This window comes from Ictalurus punctatus, chromosome 16 (genome assembly GCF_001660625.3).
Source record: "Ictalurus punctatus breed USDA103 chromosome 16, Coco_2.0, whole genome shotgun sequence".
In the NCBI taxonomy this organism is placed as follows: domain Eukaryota; kingdom Metazoa; phylum Chordata; class Actinopteri; order Siluriformes; family Ictaluridae; genus Ictalurus; species Ictalurus punctatus.
Genome location: NC_030431.2, coordinates 12,077,962 through 12,105,257, shown reverse-complemented (window position 1 = coordinate 12,105,257; position 27,296 = coordinate 12,077,962). Strand labels below are relative to the sequence as shown.

The following is a 27,296-nucleotide window of genomic DNA, read 5'->3' as shown; positions in this document are numbered from 1 at the left end:
AAGAAGAAAAACGCCTACAAGCACACGGGAAAAACTACAGAAGTTTAGCTCCACCCGACTCGTTGAAAGGAAAAGTGGTATGGAATATGGAAATACTTCTCATTCGAGGCGGATGACATCCATCCATCTTCTATACCGCTTATCCTCCCTTCAGGGTCACAGGGAAACCTGGAGCCTATCCCAGGGAGCACAGGGCACAAGGCAGGGTACACCCTGGACAGGGTTCCAATCCATCGCAGAGCACACAATCACACACATGCCAATCAGTCTACCATGCATGTCTTTGGACTTGGGGAGGAACCCAAAGCACCCAGAGGAAACCCTTGCAGTATGGGAAGAACATGCAAACTCCACACACAGAGGACCCCCAACCCCAGGGAATCCCTGGGGGAATCAAACCCCCAACCTTGGAGGTGTGAGACAAACATGCTAACCACTAAGCCACCGTGCACCCAGGCGGCTGACAATAAACATATAATTGATGCGCTGAAGCCGGTGTGCAACCGATGCTATCATTCTTTTCAAACAAAGCGAGGAAACACCTGGAATTTGGCGAAGCACCTGAAAGCCAGTCCTATATTATGTTTGTTTGAGGCAGCTGGCATTGTAGCCATGAAACCAGCTAATGTTATGCTCCATGTAATGTTTGCGATAGCCAGTTATGTGTTAACGACGCTAACGCATTGCAATGTTATAAACTACCTCCTAATGGGCCACCATGCATCGCCAGTCAGCCCGTGTCCTGTCAGATAAATGTAGCCTAATGTCACTAATAATCATTCAAATGATCATGCTTTTAATAAATCTTTTTGGCCTGCCACCATATCAGTGAATTTAAACTAATGCTTGCATTCAGAGTATAAGGTGTGTGTGTGCAAGTGCATTTAGGAGTGCACTTCCACTGTAGCCTCCACTCATTGTTAGACAGTGTTTGATAACTAAAATATTCTCTCTCTCTCTCTCTCTCTCTCTCTCTCTCTCTCTCTCTCTCTCTCTCTCTCTCTCTCTCTCTCTCTCTCTCTCTCTCTCTCTCTCTCTCTCTCTCTCTCTCTCTCTCTCTCTCTCTCTCTCTCTCTCTCTCTCTCTCTCTCTCTCTCTCTCTCTCTCTCTCTCTCTCTCTCTCTCTCTCTCTCTCTCTCTCTCTCTCTCTCTCTCTCTCTCTCTCTCTCTCTCTCTCTCTCTCTCTCTCTCTCTCTCTCTCTCTCTCTCTCTCTCTCTCTCTCTCTCTCTCTCTCTCTCTCTCTCTCTCAGCCAGAGAAGGATGTCCTCCAGGAGAGTCTTTAATGAAATTATTATTATTATTTTTTTTTTAATACCACACCGTGGTATCGACTTTGGTATTGAGTACTTTTGGTTGTATCGGTACCGACTACTAGATTTTTGGTATCGTGAGATATATATATACAGTATCTCACAAAAGTGAGTACACCCCTCACATTTTTGTAAATATTTGATTATATCTTTTCATGTGACAAAACTGAAGAAATGACACTTTGCTACAATGTAAAGTAGTGAGTGTACAGCTTGTGTAACAGTGTAAATTTGCTGTCCCCTCAAAATAACTCAACACACAGCCATTAATGTCTAAACCGCTAGCAACAAAAGTGAGTACACGCCCACCGTTGATCCATAAGAAATCACTGAAACAGCCATATATGGCTTGTGAGCCACAGGTTCCCTACACCTGGCTTAGAGGAAAATACGTGGAAATACTTGTGTCTTATTGGCTGACAGGTAATATCGGTAGCTCATACAGTGAGTTAGTGTGAGGGGAAAAATGGATATATTCCAATTTTTTTAAAAAAAAGAAAAAAAACAGTAATGGGGTTGAAACCGAAACACTAACATCTTCTCATGCTGAGCAGGAAAACAAGGTGTGTAAATGTCTATATGAGTTCCAAGTTACATGAACATGGTATGAGCAGAGCATAAGGACAGCTAACATACTTTTCATGGCACTCTAGCAGCTAAACTGATCTAATAGCTTAGTTGTGCCTCCCCTTGTCTAGCGGCCTAGTATTGTGTTAGATAGCCAAAAAGTTTTATAATTTATCGGTCTCATTAGATATGTGAATGGAATTAGTGGAATCACCAGTGGAGTATTTTAATTGTACCAGTTTTTAACTTAAAGTTATAATATTAATGTTGTGTTTTTAACAACAAATTTCTGTTTTGAACACTAATGTGTGATCAAAATTATTTAGACAATGGATATATAAAAATTAGGCAACAGACAATTCACTACTAATAGGTGCTATTTATTGGTGCCACATATTTTGTGCTCAAGCTTTACAAGTGAAATATGAATTCCTTGAGCAGCTCTGCCTGAATTAATGAATTTTACTTGTATATAGGCAGTGTCAGAGTAAGATTGTTAAATAAAATAGTGAAGGTTAAAATTGTTTGCCACATTGTAGTATTTCTAGGGCAGATGATGGTGTTTCAGTCTGTGTAGCCAACAGGAAGACAGCTTCTTCCTGTGCCTGGCACAGACATACATAAAAGATGAGGATATTGCAACACTGCAAAATGTTTGTTACTACTGCCTTTATGTAAATAACTAATTGTAAATGTAATCTAATTCTTATGTGCATTAGGTGTTACCTAATTTGTATAGAAAAACACACTCCTTGTATTTCTTTTACTTCCGTAGTCATCTTGTTCAACCTGTGGATTAAAAATGCTTAATGTGGAATGAAATGAAATCTTTACTTGATACCGTTTATAGAAAAGATTTGACCTATTTCTTCAATTTCATCAAGCATGTATTTGTCTTAAAAGGTACAAACTTGTTCCTATTTTAAAATTAAAGTTAATTACGTATAAGGTAGTATTAATTTGTGCTTAAATGCATAATTACTGCCTGTTTCCATACTGTGCCATAAGCACTGGACATGGCAGTGGCGTTTGCTTCTGCGTTTTAACTGTAGTCTACAGCAAAAATTACTTTGTTACTGTACATAAGTCCTAAAGTATTTTTCTTGAGTTTTACACTCACCTAATTGTACATTTCTACACATTTCTACACTTACACATTTCAAAAGAAAAATCTCTTACTTTCTACTTACTACATAATCTATGTAGTCATATATTTGTAAAGTCATATAGGTTCTTTTAAATTTTTTAACAAATCTAAACTTTAATCAACATGACAGAAAGAATGAGATCTAATACGAATCACTGTAATATATTTGTTGTAACTTGCACTGTTATTTATGAAGGTACAAATTTATCAACAGTGACTAAAATTTATTGGCTTGAGTCAGATTATGTCATTCTTGTACTTTTACTTTCATACTTTTAGTAAATTTAAGCATTTATATTATTATCCTTTAACTTGAGTGAAATTGTTAAAGATATGCTTCAACTTTTACCAGAGTATTTATTAAGGTGAACAATTGCACTTTTTACTGTGTAAAGAATTTCAGGACTTTTACTACCTTTGGGTTAGGGTTAACTCTAACCCTGTGGAGAAATATCCATAGGGCAGCAGATGTGGTTGTCCAAGAGCAATATAACTCTTGAAACCCAAGCTGACCTAGCCTACAAGTTACACCAATCAGCCAGAACATTAAAACCACTGACAGGTGACGTGAATAACATTGATTCTCATTACAGTGGCACCTGTCAAGGGGTGGGATATATTAGGCAGCAAGTGAACAGTCAGTTCTCAAAGTTGATGTGCTGGAAACAAGAAAAATGGGCAAGTATAAGGATCTGAGCAACTTTGACAAGGGCCAAACTGTAATGGCTAGACAACTGGTCAGGGCATCTCCAAAATGGCAGGTCTTGTGGGGTTTTCCTGGTATGCAGTGATTAGTACCTACCAAAAGTAGTCCAAGGAAGGACAACCGGTGAACCAGCAACAGGGTCATAGGAACCCAATGCTCAGTGATGCACATGGGGAGCAAAGGCTAGTCCGTCTGGTTCGATCCCACAGAAGATCCATTACAGCACAAATTGCTGAATAAAGTTAATGCTGGCTATGATAGAAAGGTGTCAAAACACACAGTACATGGCAGCTTGCTGCATGTGGTGCTGTGTAGTTGCAGACCAGCCAGAGTGCCCATGCTGACACTTGTATACCACCAAAAGCTCCTACAATGGGCATCAGTGAGCATCAGAACTGGACCATGAAGCGATGGAAGAAGGTGCCCTGGTCTGATGAATCATGTTTTCTTTTACATCATGTAGACAGGTGGGTGCATGTGTGTTGCTTACCTGGGGAAGAGATGGCACCCGGATGTACTTTGGGAAGAAGTTTAGCCAGTAGAGGCAGTGTGATGCTCTGGGAATGTAATGTTCTACTGGGAAACTTTGGGTCCTGGCATGCATGTGTATGTTACTTTGACACATACCACCTACCTAAACACTGTTGAAAACCAAGTACACTGCTTCATGGCAACGGTATTCCCTAATAGCAGTAGACTTTTTCAGCAGGATAATGCACCCTGCCACACAGTGAAAATTGTTCAGGAATGGATTGAGGAAAATGAAAGAGTTCAAGGTATTGACTTGGTCCCCAAATTCCCCAGATCACAATCCGATCGAGCATCTGTGGGATGTGCTGGATAAACAAGTCAGATGCATGGAAACCCACCTCGCAACTTACAAGAATTAAAGGATCTGCTGCCAAAGTCTTGGTGCCAGATGCCACAGCACACCTTCAGAGGTTTTGTGGCGTCCATGCCTCGACAAGTCAGAGCTGGTTTGGCGGCACAAGAAGGAACTACATAATATTAGGCAGGTAGTTTTAGTATTATGGCTGATTGGTGTATATTCCTGTTTATTGAGACTGAACCAAATTTCTCTAGCAGATATTGGATAGTAGTTGTGCAAGGCTCATGACTGCACCCCAGGCATTAATTCTTTAACTACCCAGAGCCATTATAAGATATGATTATTATACACAATATCTAACAGGGCACTTGTGTAGTCTGAGAGTGAAAGGGAACATACTTGTATCAGTGATTGTATCTTTAAAGAATTTTATCACCTTGCAGTACATTACCTTATTATGTAACACATTCATTGTGAGTATGAATTAAATAAATAAAATACTACTATGAAAGGTATGGTCCCAGTAGCACATCTCGTGTGAGAGAAATTTAGGGAAAATACTAAGATTAATTCAAAATAAAGTTATTCAGAAAATATAATACAATAATGTAAGAGTGTAATAACAACCAGAAATTATATCATATTCCACACATATTCAAAAATACTTCCAAATACCCTTTTCATGATCACATATTTTATTTTTTGTTAAAATGTATTTCCACCATTCTAAACACCATTACACATAATTTTTTTCTGGTTGCATGCCTTCTCAGCCACATGGTCACATATACTTCCCAACATCAGAAGTGAACCGAAAAACACCAGCATCCAAACAATGTCATATTTTGTTACCACTGTGCCTGCTATCATTAGGAATTTGATATATCCATGTCTCTCAAGACAGTATTAATGAAAGTCACACTTTTTCACCTTCAAGTAGTTTACGTACTCATTATTCTACTCAGTTCATGCTTCCAGATAACAGCTCTGAGCAATGAAACTTGTTCCTGTTTATTAATAATCCACCATTAAGATGGTGGTCCTTCTCCCCTAGTAGACTGATGTGCTGGTGATGACATGCTGCTGTTCACTACACCAATATGGTTTACATCTTCATTTCTTAAAGGGATGCCTGTCATAGCACTTGAGAGGGAGTCAGGAGAGGAAGATACCTTAAGTCCCTCTAAAAGTGAAGAGGTCACTTCTAAGGATGCTTGCTTGGATGGGATGGGACTAATACTGGGGACTCAGCTGAATGTGTGTGTGCACTTTCTGTAACAACTGGGAATGTTACGGGTGAAACCGATGCCTCATTTGTAGACGGTGATGGTACAGATTGAATTATGCCATGGGTAGCTGCCATCTCTGCCTGTTCTGCAGCATATGTGGGTGTTGGCACACCTGGTGAAGGTGTGGCAAGAGTAGATGTTATGAGGGTGGATGGGGCATCTGATGAATTTAAACCTCCAACGAGAGGCTCCACTGGGCCTACTGCTTCGGTTGCCTTTGCAACTTCTGCAGCTTTGCTTTCCATCTCCTCCATTCGGCGTTGGACCATAGCTGGCATCAACTTTACATATGTACCCATGAGGCGATGGTTGGAACGGATTAGTTTGCCAGCACAGCTGTCCACACAATGCTCCTGAAGCAGTCAAGAAAACAAAACAAAAAAAACAAAAACACAACAACCAGTCACTTTTCTGCATATGTATTTCATTAAAATTGCATCTTTTAATGCCATCAAACCATGTTCTTTGTGATTATACCACAATAACTGTTCGGTGATCTAAAAACCGATCGAGATGTCATACCAAAGGGTTTGGCGCATGCGCACTTAACTTTAACATGTCCATACACTCATGTTTCTTCATTGGTTTTAATGCTGGAGGCATTTACTGGTCATGTCAAAATATGCTACCTATAGTTGTAGGTAGGACAAATCGTTAAAAGTGATTATAACACCGGCCTTTTTAAGCAATATTATACCATTATACAGTTTATGGAACTGTGCACAGTGCAGTTTATTGATTTGAAACTGGTTCTAATAATACATGCTTGACTTACTTCATCCATTGTGAGATTTCTGTAGTTGAAATTGTTCGTGCATCGCTGGAAGCAAATTTCGGTCATTCGATTATAAACCAAGAGGAAGTCGCGAAGCTAGAAAGCCCAAATGTAGAAAATAAAACATCAATCAACAGTACACCTTCGGGTTACGTCTACATCAGATGAAGGAAGTATTACGTTTACTTACATTCCGTAGTTGTCCGTCGGGGTCCATAACCATATACGCTACAGTGTGTATATAAGTTAAACTATCTGCAGACGCTAATAGTAGCTTACTCGATACCGGTTCCTTATAAATGGTGATTTAAAACCCATGAATAGTAATTCCGATGAAGTGTAGCATGACTTTCACATGCACGCAGCCATGTTGGTGTCACGTGACCAGAACAGCAGCAACGTCATTGTCGTGGCGGCGGAACCCCGGAAGTCATTCATAAAATGAAAGTTAAGCTTGGCTATTGCCTTATAAATAATATAGGCCTTACAACGGTAAATAAAGTCATTTACGTTTTTTACATAGTATATACCCTGTGGATTCTGTAATGTCCAGATGTGTGAGCACTGAGAATTCTGTCCCTTATTTTTTCAGTGTGAGATAACTAATAGTCTCTTCTGATTTAAGGGGTTACTTGTCTGTTTGTTTGTTTGCATTTGGAATGATGATTAGCAATATATTTCTTCTGTCACTGCAATGCAAACTAAAAGCTGTTGTCTTTTTTGTTTTGTTTTGTTATTGTAACCCTGTAATTCTACATTTTAATTAAATGAAAGTATAACCATGTATTACAATAAAACAATTCATTATAACTTTATGTTTTGGACTTCTCTACACTCCTGGGCATTAAAAAAAAAAAAAAAAGGCCAAGCTCCAAATAGTAAAATATTATGCTTATAATGGTCTTAAAAACAAATCATTGGTCAGGAAATTAGCAAGAATTAAACATGTAGATAAAGTAACTTAGTATGGGATAACATTTCCCTTTGATTTCTTTAAATGTTTAAAGCTTGTGGAAAACTTGCAGACAACTTTTTATTTCTATTTTATTTTATTTTATCTTATGTATTTATTGAATTTTTACTTTATTTTAATTTTGTAAACTATGTGTTAGTTTGAACTAGTTTGAATTGTACATCAAACATTTTAATCATTATCATGATTTTACCTCTGTGTACAAAATGACTATAGAAGTGACTTTCTCTGTTTCTAGCTTTCCCCTAAACAGTTCACTGCAGCAAAAGTAAACGAGCAAATGGTGGCATAGGAGGTCTCAGGAGTGCATTTGTTTAATTATTGCTAATATTATGACCAATGATTTGTTTTTAAGACCATTAAAAACGTAATATTTGGGGCTTGGACCATTTGTTATGTTTTTTATTTATTTTTTATTTATTTATTTATTTTAATATATACCAGTTGTTTCAGGTGACACACATTTTAATAATAATAATAAAGAAAGAACTGAAAGAATTGATCACATCTTTCATCACTGATTATGCATGTACATGCCTTGCATTCTATGAATAAAGATCTAAATTTCTAAATCAGGATCATTATGATAAACAGGTTCACTTTAATTATGGAAGCTTTTCCTTTAACAATGGAGTAAGTCTGACCTGCATATGCTAATGATTTAATTCTATATGGTTTGTGTACTTTATAATAATTGTTGGTTTGCAAATGCATCATCAGTGTCAGCTGTAGTGGGAAAAACTAAATATGGTTTATTTAAGTTAACTTTCAGATATAATTAAAGTTGTATCACTTATCATCATAAACAAAGCAGGAATTTCCAACGTGCATAGACAAGCTTGCACAGTGATTAAATGTAAAAATAGATATGACCTATTATAAATAACTCTTTACATGTGTCTTTGAAGCTGTTTTTATTCTAATGCCCTATTTCCAATTTAGCTCAGACCTGATTAGACACAACATTTTCCATTGACATAGAAAAATCATTTAGCATTTTTTGCTATCAGGTTCTTTATGGAAAACTTTTTAAAGGTGTTTTCCATAACATACGTCATCGATGTTGCTCAATATCCTCCTGTTGCCTGCTGCTGCAGAATATTGTGCAATCTGATTACAGAGTTCAAACTACCTTCAGAAGCATGAAAGTTCATAATTCTCACTTATAGGCAGCAATATTTGTCTTCACCTGCTTTAACCACTAATTTAAAAAAATTATAAGGTAAAATAAATAATTATTATGAATTGTGCCAAATTTAGCTGACTTTGTAATTCTGAATTTAAGACGGATAACTTTGCACTTAAGAACTTTTACATTTGCTTTGGTCTTTAGCTGCCTTGATCATGACTTGGTTCTGATTGGCAAAGACTGTGATCAATGTTGGCATGCAATTTCATCATCATTTCTCAGACATGACTGCTTTGCCATTCTGTCTCTCTCTCCCTCTGTAGCTCCTCTGTCTCCAGTGCTACTTGATGGCTGTTGAGGTAGATGCTGCTGCGGGACACAATGAGGCTGCTGCTTCGTGAAGGCAGGGCAACATCACAGTCTTCTCCCATCTCCGTGCGCCTCATCTGTGCCACAGGAGGTGGATGAGTCTGGACCTTATGCATCTGATTCTGTTTCTCCTGGTATCTCTTCTTTTTCTTACGTTTCTGAACAAGTTTTAGATCCAAGGATGCATAAGAAACATCTTCTGGGTCAGACTAGGAGGAGGGAAATGTTGTTTTAATTAATCTACATTCCATTAAATAACTAAACCTCAGAATTGTCCACAGGGCCGAGTCTATTATCAGGGTCTATCTAAAACTTATGAAAGATTTATACTATTTGATCAAACTGGCTTTATCAGACCAACATAGAGACCATGCTAATTCAGTCAATATTGTGTCATTAAAAGATAAAAAAGAAAAAAGAGAGAGAGTTTGTCAGCTGTATTCTTAACTAATACTTTATACTGTAGATTATTAATCTGAAAAAATGATAGTGGTCACAGCACTGTGATGTACAGATGGGTGACATAAACGGATAAAAAGGTGGGGGACGTTTATTTATTTATTCTGGCATAGTTTGGGTCCACTTGTCCAATTAGAGTGAACGGTCAACGTAAATGAATACAAAGTAATTCTGACTGATCACCTTTATTTTATGGTGAAAAATTTCTATCCTGAAGGGAGTGCTCTCCTGCAGGTTGACAATGTCCCCATCCACAGGTCATGAGGGCTCATTCAATGGTGTAAGTTTTAAATTAATATTAAAATGATGTTAGTTATATACTATGGCCTTCATACAGTAGTTACCAGATCACAACCCAATTGAGCACCCTTAGGAGATTTTGGACTGACATGTTAGACAACGCACTTCATTACCATCATTAACACACCATTTGAGGAAAAATCTTTTGTAAGAACTGTATTCATTTCTCCAGTACAGTTCCAGAGGCTTGTGTTGAATTGTTGTGTAGAAACTGTTTTGGCAGCTTGTTGTAACATTTTTTTTTTACTTTAAATTAATCACCCATCTATAGATCTATATCCTGAAATGTTAAATCAAATTTCAAAATCTAAGTGCTAAAGTGGAAAACATTTCAAATTTGGAGGTCGTTGATTTATTTTAGGTTATTTGTTGGTTTGTTTTACATTCAGCTTTGTGACTTTTTCTTAAAGATGATATTACTTTATAAAGGTAACTCATTAAAAAGTAAACTATCGTGTGCATCCATGAAGAGCATCGTACTAAATTCTGTATACAGTGAGGTCCAAAAGTCTGAGACCACCAGTGAAAATAGAAAAGGTTTTCATTACTAATTATATTATCAGCAGCAACTTGAGTAAAAAGGTCAATCTTACAAATTTTTACATTAAAAAAAAAAAATAAATAAATATATATATATATATATATATATATATATATATATATATATATATATATATATATATATATATATATATATATATTTTACATGAATGTCAGAGTTTCCTAGTATTTGGTTTGTCCCTGTTTTGCTTTAATGACAGCATATACTCAAGCTGGGATTTACTCCACAAGCTTATGCAAAACTTTATGATCCATTGTGGATCAAATTCATCTGAGTGTCATCTGAATATGTGCTTCTATAGAAGGGATGAAACTCACAGAGAATCTGACCATTTGTACAGTTACCTTTGCAGTTAACATGTTCAATATCACAAATTTTCTTAAATTTAGATAGTGACCTAGGAATTGCGCAATACCTTGAACACTGAATAGTCAAAATGTTGCACATTTCCTTTTTTTAATTTTTATTTTGGAATTTTTTTTATTTTTTTTAAAACTTCCTGTTTATCTCCAGTTTTTAAAAAGAATCTCAGAATTTCAATGTGGTCTCAGACTTTTTGACCCGACCGTAAGTCTGTAGTTACAAAAAAATTTTTGATTCATTTACATCTTTTGGAGTCATTAAATTTCCACTAGGCTGCTACTGAAATAGATATCTCCTCCTTCTAATGAAGTACTTTTGTTTAACATCAACAAACTTCTAAAACATTTTAAGTTGTCGTGAAATGTACACTGGATGTTACTGTGAGATACCTTGGCCAGTTTTTAGTCTTATACGGTTTCCTGTTCTCAACCTGTCAGCTTATTTTAGAGTCTAACTTATTGACGCACGGTGGTCTAACAGCGCAATACCACAGTTGTTGTGTGAAAGTAAAGAGCCACAGTATTTCTGTGCATGTGGCTGCTTTTAAATGCGTGGGCTGGCCTGCTCAAAATAGTTACATGGTTATCAAATTAACAATGTGTACTAAGAAACTTTGCCTTTTTTTTTTTTTTTTTTTTTTTTTTAACTTTTATATGATAACATCTGTTCCAAAACATCAGCTCTGGCTTCAAAAAGTATCAGCAATGGTGACACTGTTCCCATTTTCAAACCTTTTGAATATTTGAGCCTTTTATTTACGGCTTTCCTTCAGAATGTAAAAATGCATTTCATTTGGTTATGTTGAAGCATTTATTAGCGGATTTTTGGCAGTTTTATTATAATGAATGAGTTAATCAAGCACACATCAGTAGCACATGAGTGGACTGTACCTTTTCATCTTGTCTTGCACCTTTTTTTGTCATTTGATCATAGTCCCTATATTCAGGCATTGTCAAGGATCCTGAAAAAAAATGCAAAAGTAATTATTAAAGTACATATTTTTGTAAAATGGATGTAGTGAGACAGTATATTTTTATAGTACAATATGTACTGTTTATTGTACTGCATAGCATAGCTACCTATTTACAAAAACGTATGTGCATATAAAATAATATTTCAAAGAATTCATTTATATGACTTAAAAAATTGCAATCAAATCTGAAGTTTTGACTTCTTGAATTTTTACAGTTGTGTTTTATTTATTATTATGTATTTCTTTTTGTAGCTAGGATGGTTGAGTTATGGACTATACAACGGTCACGAATAGCACTACAAGAGTTTAGTTTTTCCCAACTGTCGAAACCTGCCAATAGTAAAACTCTATCTATCTATCTATCTATCTATCTATCTATCTATCTAGATAGATACATAGATACATAGATACATAGATATAGATATACGCACAATATTAGTGATGTATAAGTGATTAAAGGCTCACCTCCACCATCTACAAAGATGTTTCCATATATAGGATTCTCTTGATTTTGCCGTTCGTCATCCTCAAACCTATGAGATTATTAAGAAACAAAATGCATTTAATGCAATACATGGCTTGTGTCATGTTAAAGAGGCCCGTGTAGTGTTAAAGCCCATAGCACAACTTATGGAAGTAAGTAAGCAAGCAAGGAATCAACTAAATAAAAATCTAAGTAAATAAGTAAATAAATAAATACACAAAAGCACTTAGATATCCCTACCTGTCACTATGAATAGAATCTTGGTACAACGGCACACCAACATCTATTAAAAAAAGTTCAATATTATCCAAAGGTAATATGTATAACACTAATATACTTTAGTGTAATATCATTATACATATAATATACCTATTAATTTACTTTACAGTGTAATTGTATTAGTATAATAAACTAATACACAACATTATAACAGCATTATAATTGTAATACTGAATCTACAGCGATATATTCTTTATTATATGCTTAATATGCACAAACTGGTTACCAACTGATTAAATAAACTAACCGATGTTTAATGTACCTCTGTTCTGTCTATCTTTTCTTCTCAGTGAATAGAGAACTATGTTTAAACATACAGACATTAACAGTGCTATAGACGTTAGTGACAGACCCACATAGGGTCCCGTGCAGTCACCTAAATAAAATAAAAAAGGAAACATTAGATATAATTTGTTATGGGTAATTATGACATTTGTTAATAATGCAATCAAGTAATCACAGTTAATGAAAAGCAGACACTGTTATTCCTTCAATACAGTTTTGCCATCATTATTACAAACAACTTTCACAGTTTTATTTTGACCACATAACTGAAATTGAAAAGATAACAACTTTTGCGTTGTGTGGAATAATGTTTCTTTTAAAAAATAATAATGAATAAAAAAAAAAAAAAAGAAATAAACTTGCTATGCGAAATTAACGATACCGGTATATCGTGTATCGATGTATTTAGAAAAACTGTCTAACGTATGTAAATAATGATACAAGTAATAGGCCACGCTTTCTTCAACTCTCTGAGACACTAGTTTTGTTCAGGTTATATGTTTTGTGTCTTTCTTAAAAATGTATTCATTTGAAATGCTTTAAAACTTCAAAAAGTACTGCTCAGTGTAGAGATATATATATCGGTCCATCAATTTGGAAAACACATTTACATGTAAGAATGTTTTAGACTGAGTGTACTTATGGCACAACAGAAGTAATAATTGTAGCTTACCGTGTGTCATCGTGGATATTCTGATCCTCAACTGTCCGTTGGCAGTGCAGCTTTAGCTGTGTCTACTATGTGTGTTCTTCGTGAGGTGCACCATATCTGCTTCTATTTTTACTGTCTTGTGTCTTTTTCGGTTACAAACAGGAAATGTGGCGGATACTTAATTCACTGCAAATGTTCACGTCACGCAAAGACACGGTAAGTCTTTCTTAGTGTAATGAACGTCACTACAACAAATTTAGCACTTTTTAATTTCACGTAGAAAATTCAAGAGGTCCTAATCATTCAAGGGATTTATTTTGTCAGTGTTTTGCCAAATTAATTATCTTCTTTTATACTTGTTTGATGACTTTTCTCTGTTCCATTTATTGATCTTACACCTTGAACTATTCTCCAGAAAGCCTAACAGTCTAAATGTGGATGTTATTGGAAATTTTTACAATTAAAGATCAGATTAATTGTGGAACAGATTTCTAGATTAAGCCACATACAGTAATGATAATTGTATTATTATCAGAAAGTTAAAGTTGATTAAGCTAACATAAATCATATACATTTATCTATTTGAAACAGCAAATATTCATTCATAGTGGATTATTATATTGCCCCTCACTTCATGTTGCTTCTTGTCATCTGCACTGCCGCAGTATAACTTTTATAAATGTTATATTTAGCACAATGTCTGCTGTACTTAATCTCTTGCACTTAGTCTTGTTTGGAAGTAACGCTGCTTTTTGCTCCAATTATTTGGAACAGAATTAGGCAATAAAAATGTTGCCATTTTGTATAACGTGTAAAAAGAAACAAACAAATAAACAAATCATTACAAGCCAATCTGCGTTGTACTGATTTGATTACATTTATATTTGAGTTGTACTGATTGAACAAACTGAGTGCATTAGCTACAGAACTGTGCTCTGTGGTCATGGATTGTATCTTAAGCCAAATGGAATACTGAAGGCTGTTGTTGTTTCTTTTTGGAGTGCCCATGCGGCATCGCATAATATATAACAGAAATGTACAGAAAGCAAGCCAGCATTCCTGAGCAAATGATGCGCTTTTGCGTCTAACTACTAGCTGCATCAGTGCAACAGTAAATATTAATAACATATAATTATCTGTTCATTCCTTGTTGCTAGTTGTTAAAGAGTTTGCAGGATGTGTGTACTTTGTGGAGTATGTGAGATTCATTTTTTTAAATTTTCCATTTCCGACCACAGAGCAGGAAACGTCCTTCTGGGTAAACTCATATCTGTTCTTTGAGTACTGAACCACAAGCACAAAGTACTTGTACAATATAATCACTGACAATTAAGTTTGGCCAGCACACACATATACACACACACACACACACACACACACACACACGTATATAATATATATATATATATATATTCATTTATATTTGAAATAAGGATGAATAAACAGGTTAAATACTTAGTTGACTTAGTTATGATCATGCAAATCATTACCCAAATACTTTCACCTCAGTTGACATAATCTGGTTCACATAAACATGGGCATATTCTTGCTAATATTTTAAGATGTTTTTAATACTTGGCAATTAAAATTTAAATGACATATTTCTTTATTCATGGTGATTACATGTAGTGAAGTCTTTAAGATTTCAGAAGTGTTTTGCGAAAGGAAGGTGTTCCTGTTGGTCAATTCTTTATATCTGATGTGGTTTGCTTGGTTAGTTTTCCCATCGTCTTTGCATATCTGAGGTGTGACCTGAGGTTTTAAGTGTCAGCATTGGTGATGGGTCCTTTGGTAGGCTGTTTATACAAAGGCCGTTCTCTGTGTTTGAGAATTAAGGTGTCAAAGGTTTCAGTCACCCATGTAATTTTGAAGATCTAGCAGTACATCTGACCTGGCTACATGTGACCTATCTGTGATCAGATAGGTAAGGGCTGCTTCTGTATGTTTTCTGTCATGTCCTGTATGATTGTTATAATATTGAAGGTTTTGTGGGACACTCAAAGACCTTCAGATCAGTATATAGTGTTATGGGTTGAGTCACTTGACATTCAAAATGACACCCCCCCCCCCCCCCCCCCCCCCAAAAAAAAAAAAAAAAAAAAAAAAAAACACACAAAACACTCAATAAATATTAGCACAACCACAATTATTAATTGTCGACGGCTCTCCCCGGGTGATTAACAGCACTAAGTCTCTAACTGCACTGACTAACATGGCTGATTAACACAAGTAGTGGGATTGTGGACCATTCCTCCAATCGAAACATTTCAAGCTCCCTTGTATTTGTAGGTTTGTGCATATGCACTGCTCTTTTCAATTCCAACAACAGGCTTTTAATGGGATACATACATTCACCAGCCACTTTAATACATACATTTGTACACCTGATCATTCATCCAATTATCCAATCAACCAATGGAAAAAAATCATGCAGATACAGATCAAGCGCTTCAGTTACTATTCACATCAAACATCAGAATGGTGGAAAAATGTGATCTCAGTGATCACATTTTCACATCACTGAAATTGACTGTGGCATTGTTATTGGTGCCAAACAGGCTGAGTATTTTAGAAACTGTTGATCTCCTGGAATTTTCACATGAAAAGGTCTCCAGAGTTTACAAAGAATGGCACAAGAAACAAACAAACAAATCCAGTAAGTGGCAGTTCTGTGGGTGGAAACAACTTGTTTATGAGAGAAGTCAGGAGGAGAATGGCCAAGTTAATTTGAGCTGATAGGAAGGTTACGGTAAAAAAAAAAAAAAAAAAAAAAAATCCTATGCAACTGTGGTGAGCAGAAAAGCATCTCAGAACACGCCGCATGTCTGACCTTGAGGTGTATGGGCTACAACAGCAAAAGACCACATGAGCTTCCACTCCTGTCACCCAATAACAGGAATCTGAGGTATCTTTGCATGAATGAGCAGGTGTACCGGTATTCCTAATAAAAGATTTTGATTAGTGTATAGTGCCATGCTGTTCCCTCATCAACGGAGCTGCAGGATCTCAGCTCCAATGCACACCTCTAATACACACATCTTTTAAATAGACAGGTCCATTCTCAAAATTTGACCTGATGGTGGAGCTAGAGCATTGGCGGCACTCCAGATTTGGTCAGAATGTTCCTTAGATCCTCCCCAATCAGTCTGCCAAATTTTATAACTTTTCACCAGACAGTTCTATGGGCTGCCATAGACACTCTAGCGAGAAGAAGAAGAAGAAGTGGAAGTAGAAGAATAGGAAATGGTAGAATAACAATAGGGTGCCTATGCAGGTTCAGTGTTTGGTCCTCCAATAATAATAAGAAAATGTAGAATAACAATAGGGTGTCTACACATCTTCAGTGCTTGGCCCCCTAATTAATTTAATGAACAAATTTGACCATCCATCCATCTTCTATACCACTTATCCTTCTGGGTCACAGGGCACCTGGAGCCTATCCCAGGGAGCATCGGGCACAAGGCGGGGTACACCCTGGATTGGGTACCAATCCATCACAGGGCACACTCACATACACATTCACACACCCATTCACATACTACGAACACTTTGGACATGCCAATCAGCCTACCATGCATGTTTGTGAACTGGAGGAGGAAACTGGAGTACCCAGAGAAAACCCCCGCAACCCAGGGAGAACATGCAAATTCCATGCATAAAATAAGGAAGAATGCATTTATGCACTATATGGTATGGAAGTATTTTGCGGACAATATTCAAAAGCAATTGCATACTGTATTTGCAATTGCATTTCCTATTTGTGGACACATAAATTGTGACATAATTCAAAACTGTGACATGATTCAAAGGAAAATGCAAATCGTGTATTCCCCTTTGCATTTTCATTTACACAAACGTACAGTGTCTACCAAATTTTAAATGGAAACGCAAAGTTTATTTGCCATTGCGTTTCCTGTGTGCTATGCGTTATGATCCTGTCATATTGAAATAGCAATACCAATTACCCCATTTGCTATTTCATTTCCTCAAGTATGGCGTATGGAGCCTGCCAATGTTCAAAAGGAACAGCAAATCCCTTTGCATTTGCATTTCCCATGCCTTGCACAGAAACCTGCCAATCATTGTCGGGGGTGGGAGTATACTATGGGGAGTGTTTGTAATTGGAGGTGACGTCACTCACTGTGGACCGCATTTTAGACTGGCTTGTAGTGATCGGAAGTTCGGATCATTTTATTGACGGATCTTTGAATCTCGTTCAGCAAATGAACGAATCTTTTTTCGAGTCATTTCGTTCATTTCAGCAAAATATAATTAAATTCTCTCTCTCTCTCTCTCTCTCTCTCTCTCTCTCTCTCTCTCTGTCTGTCTGTCTGTACGGAAACGAATCACACTGTAAGACGACACGTTGTTCGAAATGAACGAATCATTCATGAACGACACATCACTACTGGCTTACAGTCACCGAGGTTTCACTCTCACTTTCTCTTCTATTTCTCAAATAATAAACACACAGATAGGACAAAATGTGTATTGTCTTACTCTGGAGTGGAACGAGAACCAAGTACAATTGAATATATTTTACATTTTTCTCCCGTTAAATCCCGCTGAAGCTAACCTCTCAGAAACACAGCTCACCAGTGCTTTATAGTAATAAAGCCATTACGGGACCGTCTAAAAATTGCATGACCTGGGCAAAATGCTGTAAAAAAACAAAAAACAAAAAAGTAGTTTTTATTGCTACATTTTTTGGGGGGAGATTTGGCAGACACTGTACGTTCGTGTAAATGAAAATGCAAACGGTAATACACGATTTGCATTTTCATTTGAATTATGTCACAATTTATGTGTTAATGCTTTTGAATATTGTCCGCAAAATACTTCCATAATATGGTGTCAAAAGTCTGACTTGTCAAATATCAGCCGAAGGGGAAGATTTATCAGCTGATGCTGATTATTTAAAAAAAAAAAAAAAAAAAAAAATCAAAATTTTATGGTAAATTGTACCACTAGTTCATATACAGTAGGCCTATAAGTTACCATAAAATAAAAGCAGGAGTGATATATCAAATAATAGCAATTTGAAGTGTTGAATTTTTTCATATGGAATTTCTAGCAGATTTGTAGTGTCTGATATTCTCAGTAATCCAAAACAATTGCCATGAGTAGTGCATCTGGCACCTGAAAATTACTTTCATAATACCATTCAGGAAACTCACAGAACAAGTATATAGAATACATAGAATAGGAAAGAACAATTCAAATTAGGACTTTTGCTTTTAAAGTATCAAATTACATTCAAAAGCATTCAAAGGTAAAGAGTCTAACTTGCCACAGTATCTGCTCACAAATTGAAATAACTTTCACACTATAACCCACTTGTGTGAGTGTGTATGTGATTGTGTCCTGCGATGGATTGGCACCCTGTCCAGGGTGTACCCTGCCTTGTGCCTGATGCTCCTGGGATAGGCTCCAGGTTCCCCGTGACCCTGAAAAGGAGTAAGCGGTAGAAGATGGATGGATGGACTATAACCCACTTCTTATGAATTTGATGCTAAACCTTTAACAATTTATCTAGAAATGTGATATGATTTTTGGCCTTGTTATTTCAGCCTCATAGAAAAATCAGGCATATCAAGGGACATCCCTGGAAATAAACTGTAATTTATTTAGATTAAAATTTTTTGTATCACATTATATCATCGGATATGTAAAGCAGCTACTGCAATATATGATTTATGCCATGAAGGTCTTAGTTTGCATTGTATAAACCTGTTAGTTATCAGGTATAAACAAACTATGGGTTTTGGTCTTTTTATTGGTCTTTTTTTATTATTATATATAAGGTAAAAATGTTCATGCTACTTTTTGCCATACTGTTTCCTTGTTCATGCTCTTTGACCTTTCACATATTTCAGGGGAAGATGTTAAAACCAAGACAGGTGGTGAAAGGGTGTGGAATATGGTTCCTGCTTACAAAATAAGGAATAGCTTTAATGTATTTATTTATATTACCGGCAAACACAGAATATCAAAATAAATCAAAAACTTAAGGTGCACAGTGGAAATCTCCACATAAAAAAACACATGGTTAGTATAAAAGGCTCTGTTTTTATGCATGAAATCATCATACTAAAATGTCAGTAACAGGTATATCATGATTTCTTGCTGATGTGTACTTCACTGGTGGAGGAGGAGGCTTGAATGGGGGTGGCATATCCAGCCTGAGAAAGAAACACAAAGAGAAAAAAAGAGGTTAGCAGACAGAAAGGTGACAGACATGACACATGGACATTCTAACATGTTGCTCACCTTTTCTGAATCAGGTACTGCCGGTAAAGAAACCCAATCACAACCAACATGAGGAAAACAGGGATGATAACAAACACCCCATGTGACTTAGTGGTACTTACATCTGCAACAAAGAGATAATGAGGTAAATAAAGGATAAGAGTTCTGATCTCTTTCTTCATACCCTGTGATCATGCATTTGATGACATCCTTTTATGTAGTTACTAAGCTGTTTGACATGATATTGTTAGCATTTCACAGGATTTCAAAACTGGGAGGCTTCATTTTAGGTGTTCTTTTCTACTTGGACAAAGTGATAAATGTCTGAAGTATTGACTTGCAAAAAAAAAAATCACATTTTTGGTTAGCAGAACTAACTTTAGGCATTTACTGCAATATACAGTGTAGTGCTTGGTTTGACATTGTCTATAACTAAATTAATATCTAAATATTAAAGTAGAGCACATAGTGTTAAACTAAACCATGTAATAAATAGGATAGATTTCTTGCATCACCCTACCTTTTCTTGTAATTATAGTTGTTAAGACATTGCTTGTTCTCACAGTGGCGTTGTTTATGGAAGCCGATGTAAGGATGATTGTACTGGTATCTGGGTGTACAGAGGTGATTTCTCTGCTGGTAGATCCTGGGCTGGATGTACAGCAAATCTCAGACAGTGTCCTACCCTCACTTGAGGTGTGTGTGAAGGTTGTGGCTGAGCTCTGTACAACCGTGTGTGGTGTTGTGATGTTTACATTCACCATGGTGATGTTTCCAGTAGATGGAGCTGAGGTGCTGATATTCATAACTTCCTCAGTAGATGTGGCGTCAGTGGTATGGTGTGGTTGTGATGTCGGCATTGTAACGTTAGGTTGGGGTGTTGTTATAGTTGTGCTGTTTTGTGCTGTTGTCATAGTTGTGCTGCTTTGTGCTGTTATAGTTGTGCTGATGTGTGCTGTTGTCATAGTTGTCTGTGGTGTTGTTTCCATAATCATGGTGCTGATCAGATGTTCTTTAGATGGACAGACATACAGTAGATACATATTGTGTGTTAAACACAAAGGGTGTTATTGACCACTGTTTAAAACAAAAAGAACCACATGACATAGGGGGAACAATATTAAAAATGGAAATCTACACAAATGAAAAATCAATATAAATTTAAAATCAACAGCCATGAAAAAACCCATGAAAAGCCATGAAAAAAAACATGAAAAAAATATATATGTGCATGCGTGAGTGCATGTGTGTGTGTGTGTGTGTGTGTGTGTGTGTGTGTGTGTGTGTGTGTGTGAGAGAGAGAGAGAGAGTTTATTCAAAGGCTGTCCCTAATTAAAACCAATCACATTACTTTAACTGTATGCAAATAGTAATGTTTCTTTTTGACATTCAAATTAGAGACTGAGATAAATTATCTAAAACATTTTTAATTATTTTGGTCATCCTCCAATTTCCTGAACAAGCTTACAAAGATGTCAGTTAAACACAGATATTTTCACTTCGTTATACCATATCTGTAATACACTGTCCATTTTGTCCTTAAAGGAAACCACATTTTGAGCTGTGGTGCGTTGAAGACTAAGAACACAGCAGACCACCTAGCCATGACAGGAAGTGAGCTAAACGAAGGCAGCAAACTCAGCAAACATCAACCATTTAGACATGCAGCCTTATCAGAGTGCTTTACCTCATCACAGATTTATGCAGTCATTTTGACACACTCACCTGTGTGTGTGCTGTTCAGCACAGTAACTGTAAAATCCTTCTGTCTGTGTAGACGACTATGATTTGCATTGTGAACAATCAGAGTGTAAAGCCCATTGTGCTCAGGACTCACTGACCACAGGTTTATACTGGCATTGGAGGACACTGTAATGTTGTCCTGTAGGAAAAGGGAAACATCATAGGCATGTATGTATTTATGTATATGTATGCCTATGTATTAGGCATATATATATATGGCATTGTCAGGGAGAATGGTATGTGTTCACAGGCATGAGTGCAAGTAAGATATGGAGATCCAGAAACAGGAACTAAAATATATATATTTCTCTTTCTCTATATATATAATCATTATACTTAAATGAATGTATAGATACAACAATGTGTCAATATCTTACTCAAGTAAAAGTGGCGGTATCCCAAGCAAAAAATTACTCAAGTAAAAACAAATGTTGCTACTTTTAAATATACTCAAGTATTTAAAAAAAAAGTTTAAAAGGTAAAAAAAATAAATAAATAAAAAGAAAGAAAAGAAAAGAAGAGGAAATGTTACTTGAACATATTAAAACATTTTTAGTGTGGTAGGGCCAGGGGTGCTAATCCTCAAGTGCAGTGGCTTATCCAGCTTCAGATGTACAAAGACACAATTAAATAGCTTGTGTAGCATGAGAAGGTCACTGATGATGATGAATTGGCACAAATCTTGATATTTTTTTTCTACACTTGAATGAAATGATTGGATGTTAAACTAACCCTTTGACTTATAGTTAGCCTAAAATCATTGGCTGGATGAGAGAAGTAGAGACCTTCATGATTTGTAATGAATACTTTGAAGGTCTAAATTAATAAAAGTATAAGAAGTAATCAAATAAATCTTGGAAATACAATTAAGTAAGAGGACATGTTTTTAATTGTAAAAATACGCAAATATATTAGACGTTTGTCAGAATAATACTTTTCAGCCCTGCCAAACAGAGTCTAAATAATCTTGGGTAGTGATAACATAAATCTACATTTTTATTACAGGTTTGTCTTTCTGATATTTAGTTCAGATTGTGAATTACCTTCATCCAGACAAAATGCAAGGACTTGGAAGACATCGCGTCACAGGTAATTGTCAGATTTGTCCCAGTCTCAACTTGTATCTGGTTCTCGGAATTACACTCTATATTGTCAAGAACTGTTTGGCAGAGCAAGAATCATGTTTTTGAATAATATGTTCACTTTCATCTATCTTAATTCACAATGCATGTGAAGTATAAAAAATGTATGTTATTGATAAAGTTGAAGACTCACAGTCTACAGTCAGGTACATAGTTGCGTTGAGGCTTTGTAAGCGTTGGTTTGATGAGTTCCAGGTGGGCTGACATATCAGGTCACTGATGTGCCGAGTAATGTACTGAATTGTGAATTTTCCGTCCTGACTTTCCATAATTGATTGACTCTGTAGGGAGGAGCAAATCAAAATGATGAAATGGTAATGAGGGACAAAGTGATGTCATGCAGAAGAAGATGAGTGGCTTGTGACTGAGCACACAGTGGAAAACCTCACTGCTGTATGTTTTTGACTCACCCGTGAGGATAATAACATGTACTTGTCAGGTGGAGGATCACTGACACATGTGATGCTCACTGTGTCCCCTTCTATTACAGTCCTCTCGGGGGACGTGATCTTCATTGAAACCTCTGGCACTAGGACACAAATATTCATTTGTGTTCAGATGAAAACATTCAATCGTAATGTATCAGCAAATAAATTATTATTTTCCAACTTTGTATCTCTATTACTACTAAAGCTTGCTATGTGTAAATGAAAAAGAAGGAAAATATTTCTGAGTGAGTCTAAAGATATACAGTAATTATATACCTGTATGGTTGTATATCATGACAAAGAAATCTGGAATAGGTATACCATTATCATTAAGCTATACTTGTATATTTGATAGTGTACATTCTTAATAGAAAGTTATAAGCATATACTGTGAAAATATATTTTGTTGTACAGTTATGGTAATGTGAATCTTACATACAATGCTGTGAAAAAGTATCCTGATTTCTTATGTTTTTGTGAATATCTCATATTAAATAGTTTTAGATCTTCAAATGAAATACAACATAAAACAAAGGCAACCTGCATAAACACAATACAGTTGTTTATTATTATTATTATTATTATTATTATTATTATTATTATTATTATTATTATTATTTTATTGAAGCAAAAAAAGTTATCCAACACCTATCACCCATGTGAAGAACTAATTGCCCCCTTAAACTTAAAATCTGGTTGTGCCACCTTTAGCAGCAATAACTGCAACCAAACGTCTCCGATAACTGGAGATCAGTCTTTCACTTACTTCTAGGACTAGGACTTACTCCTATGCTTTGGATCATTGTCTTGCTGCATAATATAGTTCGGCTTGAGTTTCAATTTACGGACTGAAGACCGGACATTCTCCTATAGGATTTCTGGTAGAGAGCAGAATTCATGTTTCCCTCAATTATTGCAAGTTGCTCAGGCCCTGAAGCAGCAAAGCATCCCAACACCATCACACTGCCACCACCATGCTTGACTGTAGGTATGATGTTCTTTTTGTGGAATTCTGTGTTATGGTTTATGCCAGATGTCTTCCAAAGAGTTCCACTTTCGACTCATCAATCCACAGAACATTCTCCCAAAAGGTTTGAGGACCGTCAAGGTATATTTTGGCAAAATTAAGACGAGCCTTAATGTTCTTCTTGGTTAGCAGAGTCCAGTGTCTTTCTGATAGTGGAATCATGTACGGTGACCTTTATTGATGCAAGAGAGGACTGTAGGTCCTTTGATGTTGTCCTTGGCTCTTTTGTGACTTTCTGGATGAGTAGTTACTGTGCTCTTGAAGGAAATTTGGAAGGTTGGCCACGTCTGGGAAGGTTCAGTACAGTGCTGAGTTTTTTCCATTCGGAGATAATGGCTCTCACTGTGGTCCTCTGGAGTCCCAGAGCCTTTGAAATAGCTTTGTAACCCTTCCCAGACTGATGTATTTCAATAATCTTCTTCTTCATAATTTCTGGAATTTCTTTAAATTTTGGCATAGTGTGTTTCTGGGTAAGATCTTTTAACCAACTTCCTGCTCTCAAAAAGATCTATCTAAGTGTTGATTTGACTGAACAGGGTTTCAGTAATCAGGCCTGGTTGTGTCTAGTTGAGTTAAATCCCATTATGAATGCAGCTTCATAGATTTGTGAAATTATGGAGCAAACACTTTTTCACACAGGCCCAGTTGGTATTGGATAACTTTTTTGATTCAATAAATGACATTATCATTTAAAAACTGCATTTTGTGTTTACTCAAGTTGCCTTTGTTTTATCTTCAATTTTGTTTTGATTTCTGAAACAATTTAGTATGCGATATACACAAAAACAGAAGAAATCAGGATAGGAGCAAATACTTTTTCCCCAGACCCTATCAGACCCTGTCTCACCTTGGCTTTGTTTTATCTTAGATTTAGTTTTAATTTCTGAAACAATTTAGTATGAGAAGAAAACAGGATGAAGGCAAATACTTTTTCACAGCATTGTACTTTTTCCACCCCTAATTAATTCCATTAAGAATTTACCTTTAACTTGGACTTTTGTGACTGTTTTGATGCTGCCAGCAGGAAATGAGGCGATATCGCAAACATAGTTTCCACTATCCTTCTCTGTAACCTCCTGCAAAAGCAAGATGGAGCCTCGCAACTCAGTGGTGTTCGTTTCGTTCACCAGCTCCAATTTATGATTCGCATAGTAAAGAACAGAATAGGAAGGATTAAACACCACTAATTTTTGCTCTTCCTTTTCTCCCTCTTTGTGCCATTGTAACTGGATGATTGTTGGATGCTCCTTGGACATGATGCACGGCAGACTGATGTTCTGTCCAACTGTCGCATTTACCTCTGTTTTGTGTTCTATGAAGACACTCTGAGTTCCTGTTGATTAGTTGACATAACATTAATCAGCGATGTACAGGTTGTTATACATATGTCTTGGAGATTTTTTAAATGTTAAAGCATATTTGATTGAATTTCACAGCTGTGTCTTATACAACACTCCAGAGGTTTCTAAATGTCTTTCAATATGAATGTATTAGGCTTGTGAATAAATCAAGTCATGCTTACCTTGAAGAATGCTTATAAAAATCAGAAGGCTGGTAGCTTTATTTGTCATGACAGAAGCCATGACTGCGAGACAACAGTTAGATTTGGAGAAAGAAAAGAAATGACACATTGCACAGGAAGTGGCTGTAGACTATACCACTGAAGAGACAGGAACAAGTCTATCTGCATCTGCACACATCCTTGTTCCTCACACAAACGGCATCAATGATTTACACTGTGAAACCTTGAATATGTAAATAATATTTTAAATGTATATGTGTAATGCACTGAATGAATTACTTAATTATTCATTTTTAAATGATCATTTTTAAAAATATAGAATTTTCATCTCTAAGAAAGGAATACAGTGTACAGTAAGGTATTTACATATTTATTATTGATTTTTTTTTTTTAAGAGACATTTTTAAAACTTGAGTCTTCATGTTGGATTTGATGATGAGGTTTTCTTTGAAGCACTGCTCTTCCTAGTTTCATTTTGGTTTCCTGTTGAAGTGCTGTGTGAAAAAATAAAGCAGCTTCAACGATCATGCAGGTGAAAAGACACACGCACACACACACACACACACACACACACACACACACACACACACACACACACACACACACACACACACACACACACACACACAGAAAGACAGAAACCGAAAATGTGTTTTTCCAGTGAATGAAAAAAGGCCTACATCGACATCCTCACTATATTTTGAAACCTGAAATCTTGTTTGGCCAAAAAATTTAAAATAATGCAAAAATGTTTTGTTTGCATTTATTTGTAGTATATTCCATTCTGCAGTTTTCAATGCTTAAAGACAGGTAAATATTAAACAAAGAAAAGTTACATTATTTGAAAATTATAGCTAGAGAGTAAAATAAAGTTAAAGAAAAACCTGTGTCATAACATTTGGTTCAAATTCCAGGGATGTTAGTTGAAAGGAAATTCTCTTATATCATGTACTCTCTTATATCACGAATTGCTATTAAGACAATTAAGACACCTTAGATACAGGGAATACTGGGTTATAGCTTCTGTTTATGTGTCTCTGTGCTATCAAATACCTATGATGAATGTGTTCATTTAATTACCTCATTGAATAAGCTGATCAACTGCCATCCTTTATTATAGCTGACACATGTATTTTCTGTGCCTTGAGGGGACTTATTTTCATATTGTGCTGTGTGTTTTGTCTAAATCTGTCCAGCACCTGCACAAGAAGAAACTAAGCAATGCTGTTATCAATATATATAAATACTCCTGTTCTTAGACGAAATAAACAGGAAGTCTCTGTGAACAGCAGTGTGTCAGTGTGTGTTCATTTAGACTCCTCCAGGCGCGCCTGAACTCTCTGTAGTAAATCACACTTTCTCGTACATAGCACAGAACTAAGAGTTAATAGGGAAATATAAGGCTGAAAGGGCTGACGGAGGTCTAAAAGACATAAATCTGAGATTTGAAGATATGTAACATTAGTCATCTTCAAATTGACAACAGCGCAATCCAGCTAAATACATAATTCAATAATTGTCATATGGAGGATTGCTGACATATATACTCACTCACTAATACTGGGTAGGGCCTCCCTTTGCTCTCAAAACAGTCTCAATTCTTTATGGCATGGATTCTACAAGATGGTGGAGAAATTCCTTTGAGATTCTGGTCCATGTTGACATGATTGCATCACATAATGCCTGCAGATTTTATAGGTATATTTTTATGCTGCAAATCTCATGTTCTACCA

General features: G+C 36.1%; 3 protein-coding genes across 6 annotated transcripts; all 3 read right to left on the bottom strand.

Moving 5' to 3' along the window:
• Window positions 1-5,237: 5,237 nt before the first annotated feature.
• Window positions 5,238-7,428, bottom strand: timm10b (translocase of inner mitochondrial membrane 10 homolog B (yeast)). The gene is made up of 3 exons (XM_017490002.3): window positions 6,815-7,428; window positions 6,625-6,720; window positions 5,238-6,202 (listed from the first exon to the last, which is right to left on the bottom strand). The coding sequence occupies exons 1-3, from the start codon at window positions 6,845-6,847 to the stop codon at window positions 5,765-5,767; spliced, it is 567 nt and encodes a 188-aa protein (XP_017345491.1). The 5' UTR covers window positions 6,848-7,428; the 3' UTR covers window positions 5,238-5,764.
• Window positions 7,429-8,494: 1,066 nt separating this feature from the next.
• On the bottom strand, window positions 8,495-13,618 carry LOC108277350 (uncharacterized). Of its 4 annotated transcripts, none has more exons than XM_017489999.3 (6): window positions 13,474-13,618; window positions 12,763-12,891; window positions 12,477-12,519; window positions 12,218-12,285; window positions 11,670-11,740; window positions 8,495-9,304 (listed from the first exon to the last, which is right to left on the bottom strand). In XM_017489999.3, the coding sequence occupies exons 1-6, from the start codon at window positions 13,481-13,483 to the stop codon at window positions 9,005-9,007; spliced, it is 621 nt and encodes a 206-aa protein (XP_017345488.1). In that variant the 5' UTR covers window positions 13,484-13,618; the 3' UTR covers window positions 8,495-9,004. The 4 variants fall into 4 exon arrangements, with proteins under 4 accessions (XP_017345488.1, XP_047016798.1, XP_017345487.1 ...); XM_047160842.2 differs by having other exon boundaries at window positions 12,778-12,891; window positions 13,474-13,617; XM_017489998.3 differs by having other exon boundaries at window positions 12,763-13,617.
• Window positions 13,619-19,398: 5,780 nt separating this feature from the next.
• si:ch1073-15f19.2 (poliovirus receptor) lies at window positions 19,399-25,672 on the bottom strand. The gene is made up of 9 exons (XM_017490064.3): window positions 25,564-25,672; window positions 25,024-25,374; window positions 22,997-23,115; window positions 22,720-22,867; window positions 22,488-22,603; window positions 21,427-21,583; window positions 20,222-20,713; window positions 19,723-19,825; window positions 19,399-19,634 (listed from the first exon to the last, which is right to left on the bottom strand). Exons 1-9 carry the CDS (start codon window positions 25,670-25,672, stop codon window positions 19,538-19,540), a joined length of 1,692 nt encoding a protein of 563 aa, XP_017345553.1. The 3' UTR covers window positions 19,399-19,537.
• Between the last annotated feature and the right edge of the window lie 1,624 nt (window positions 25,673-27,296).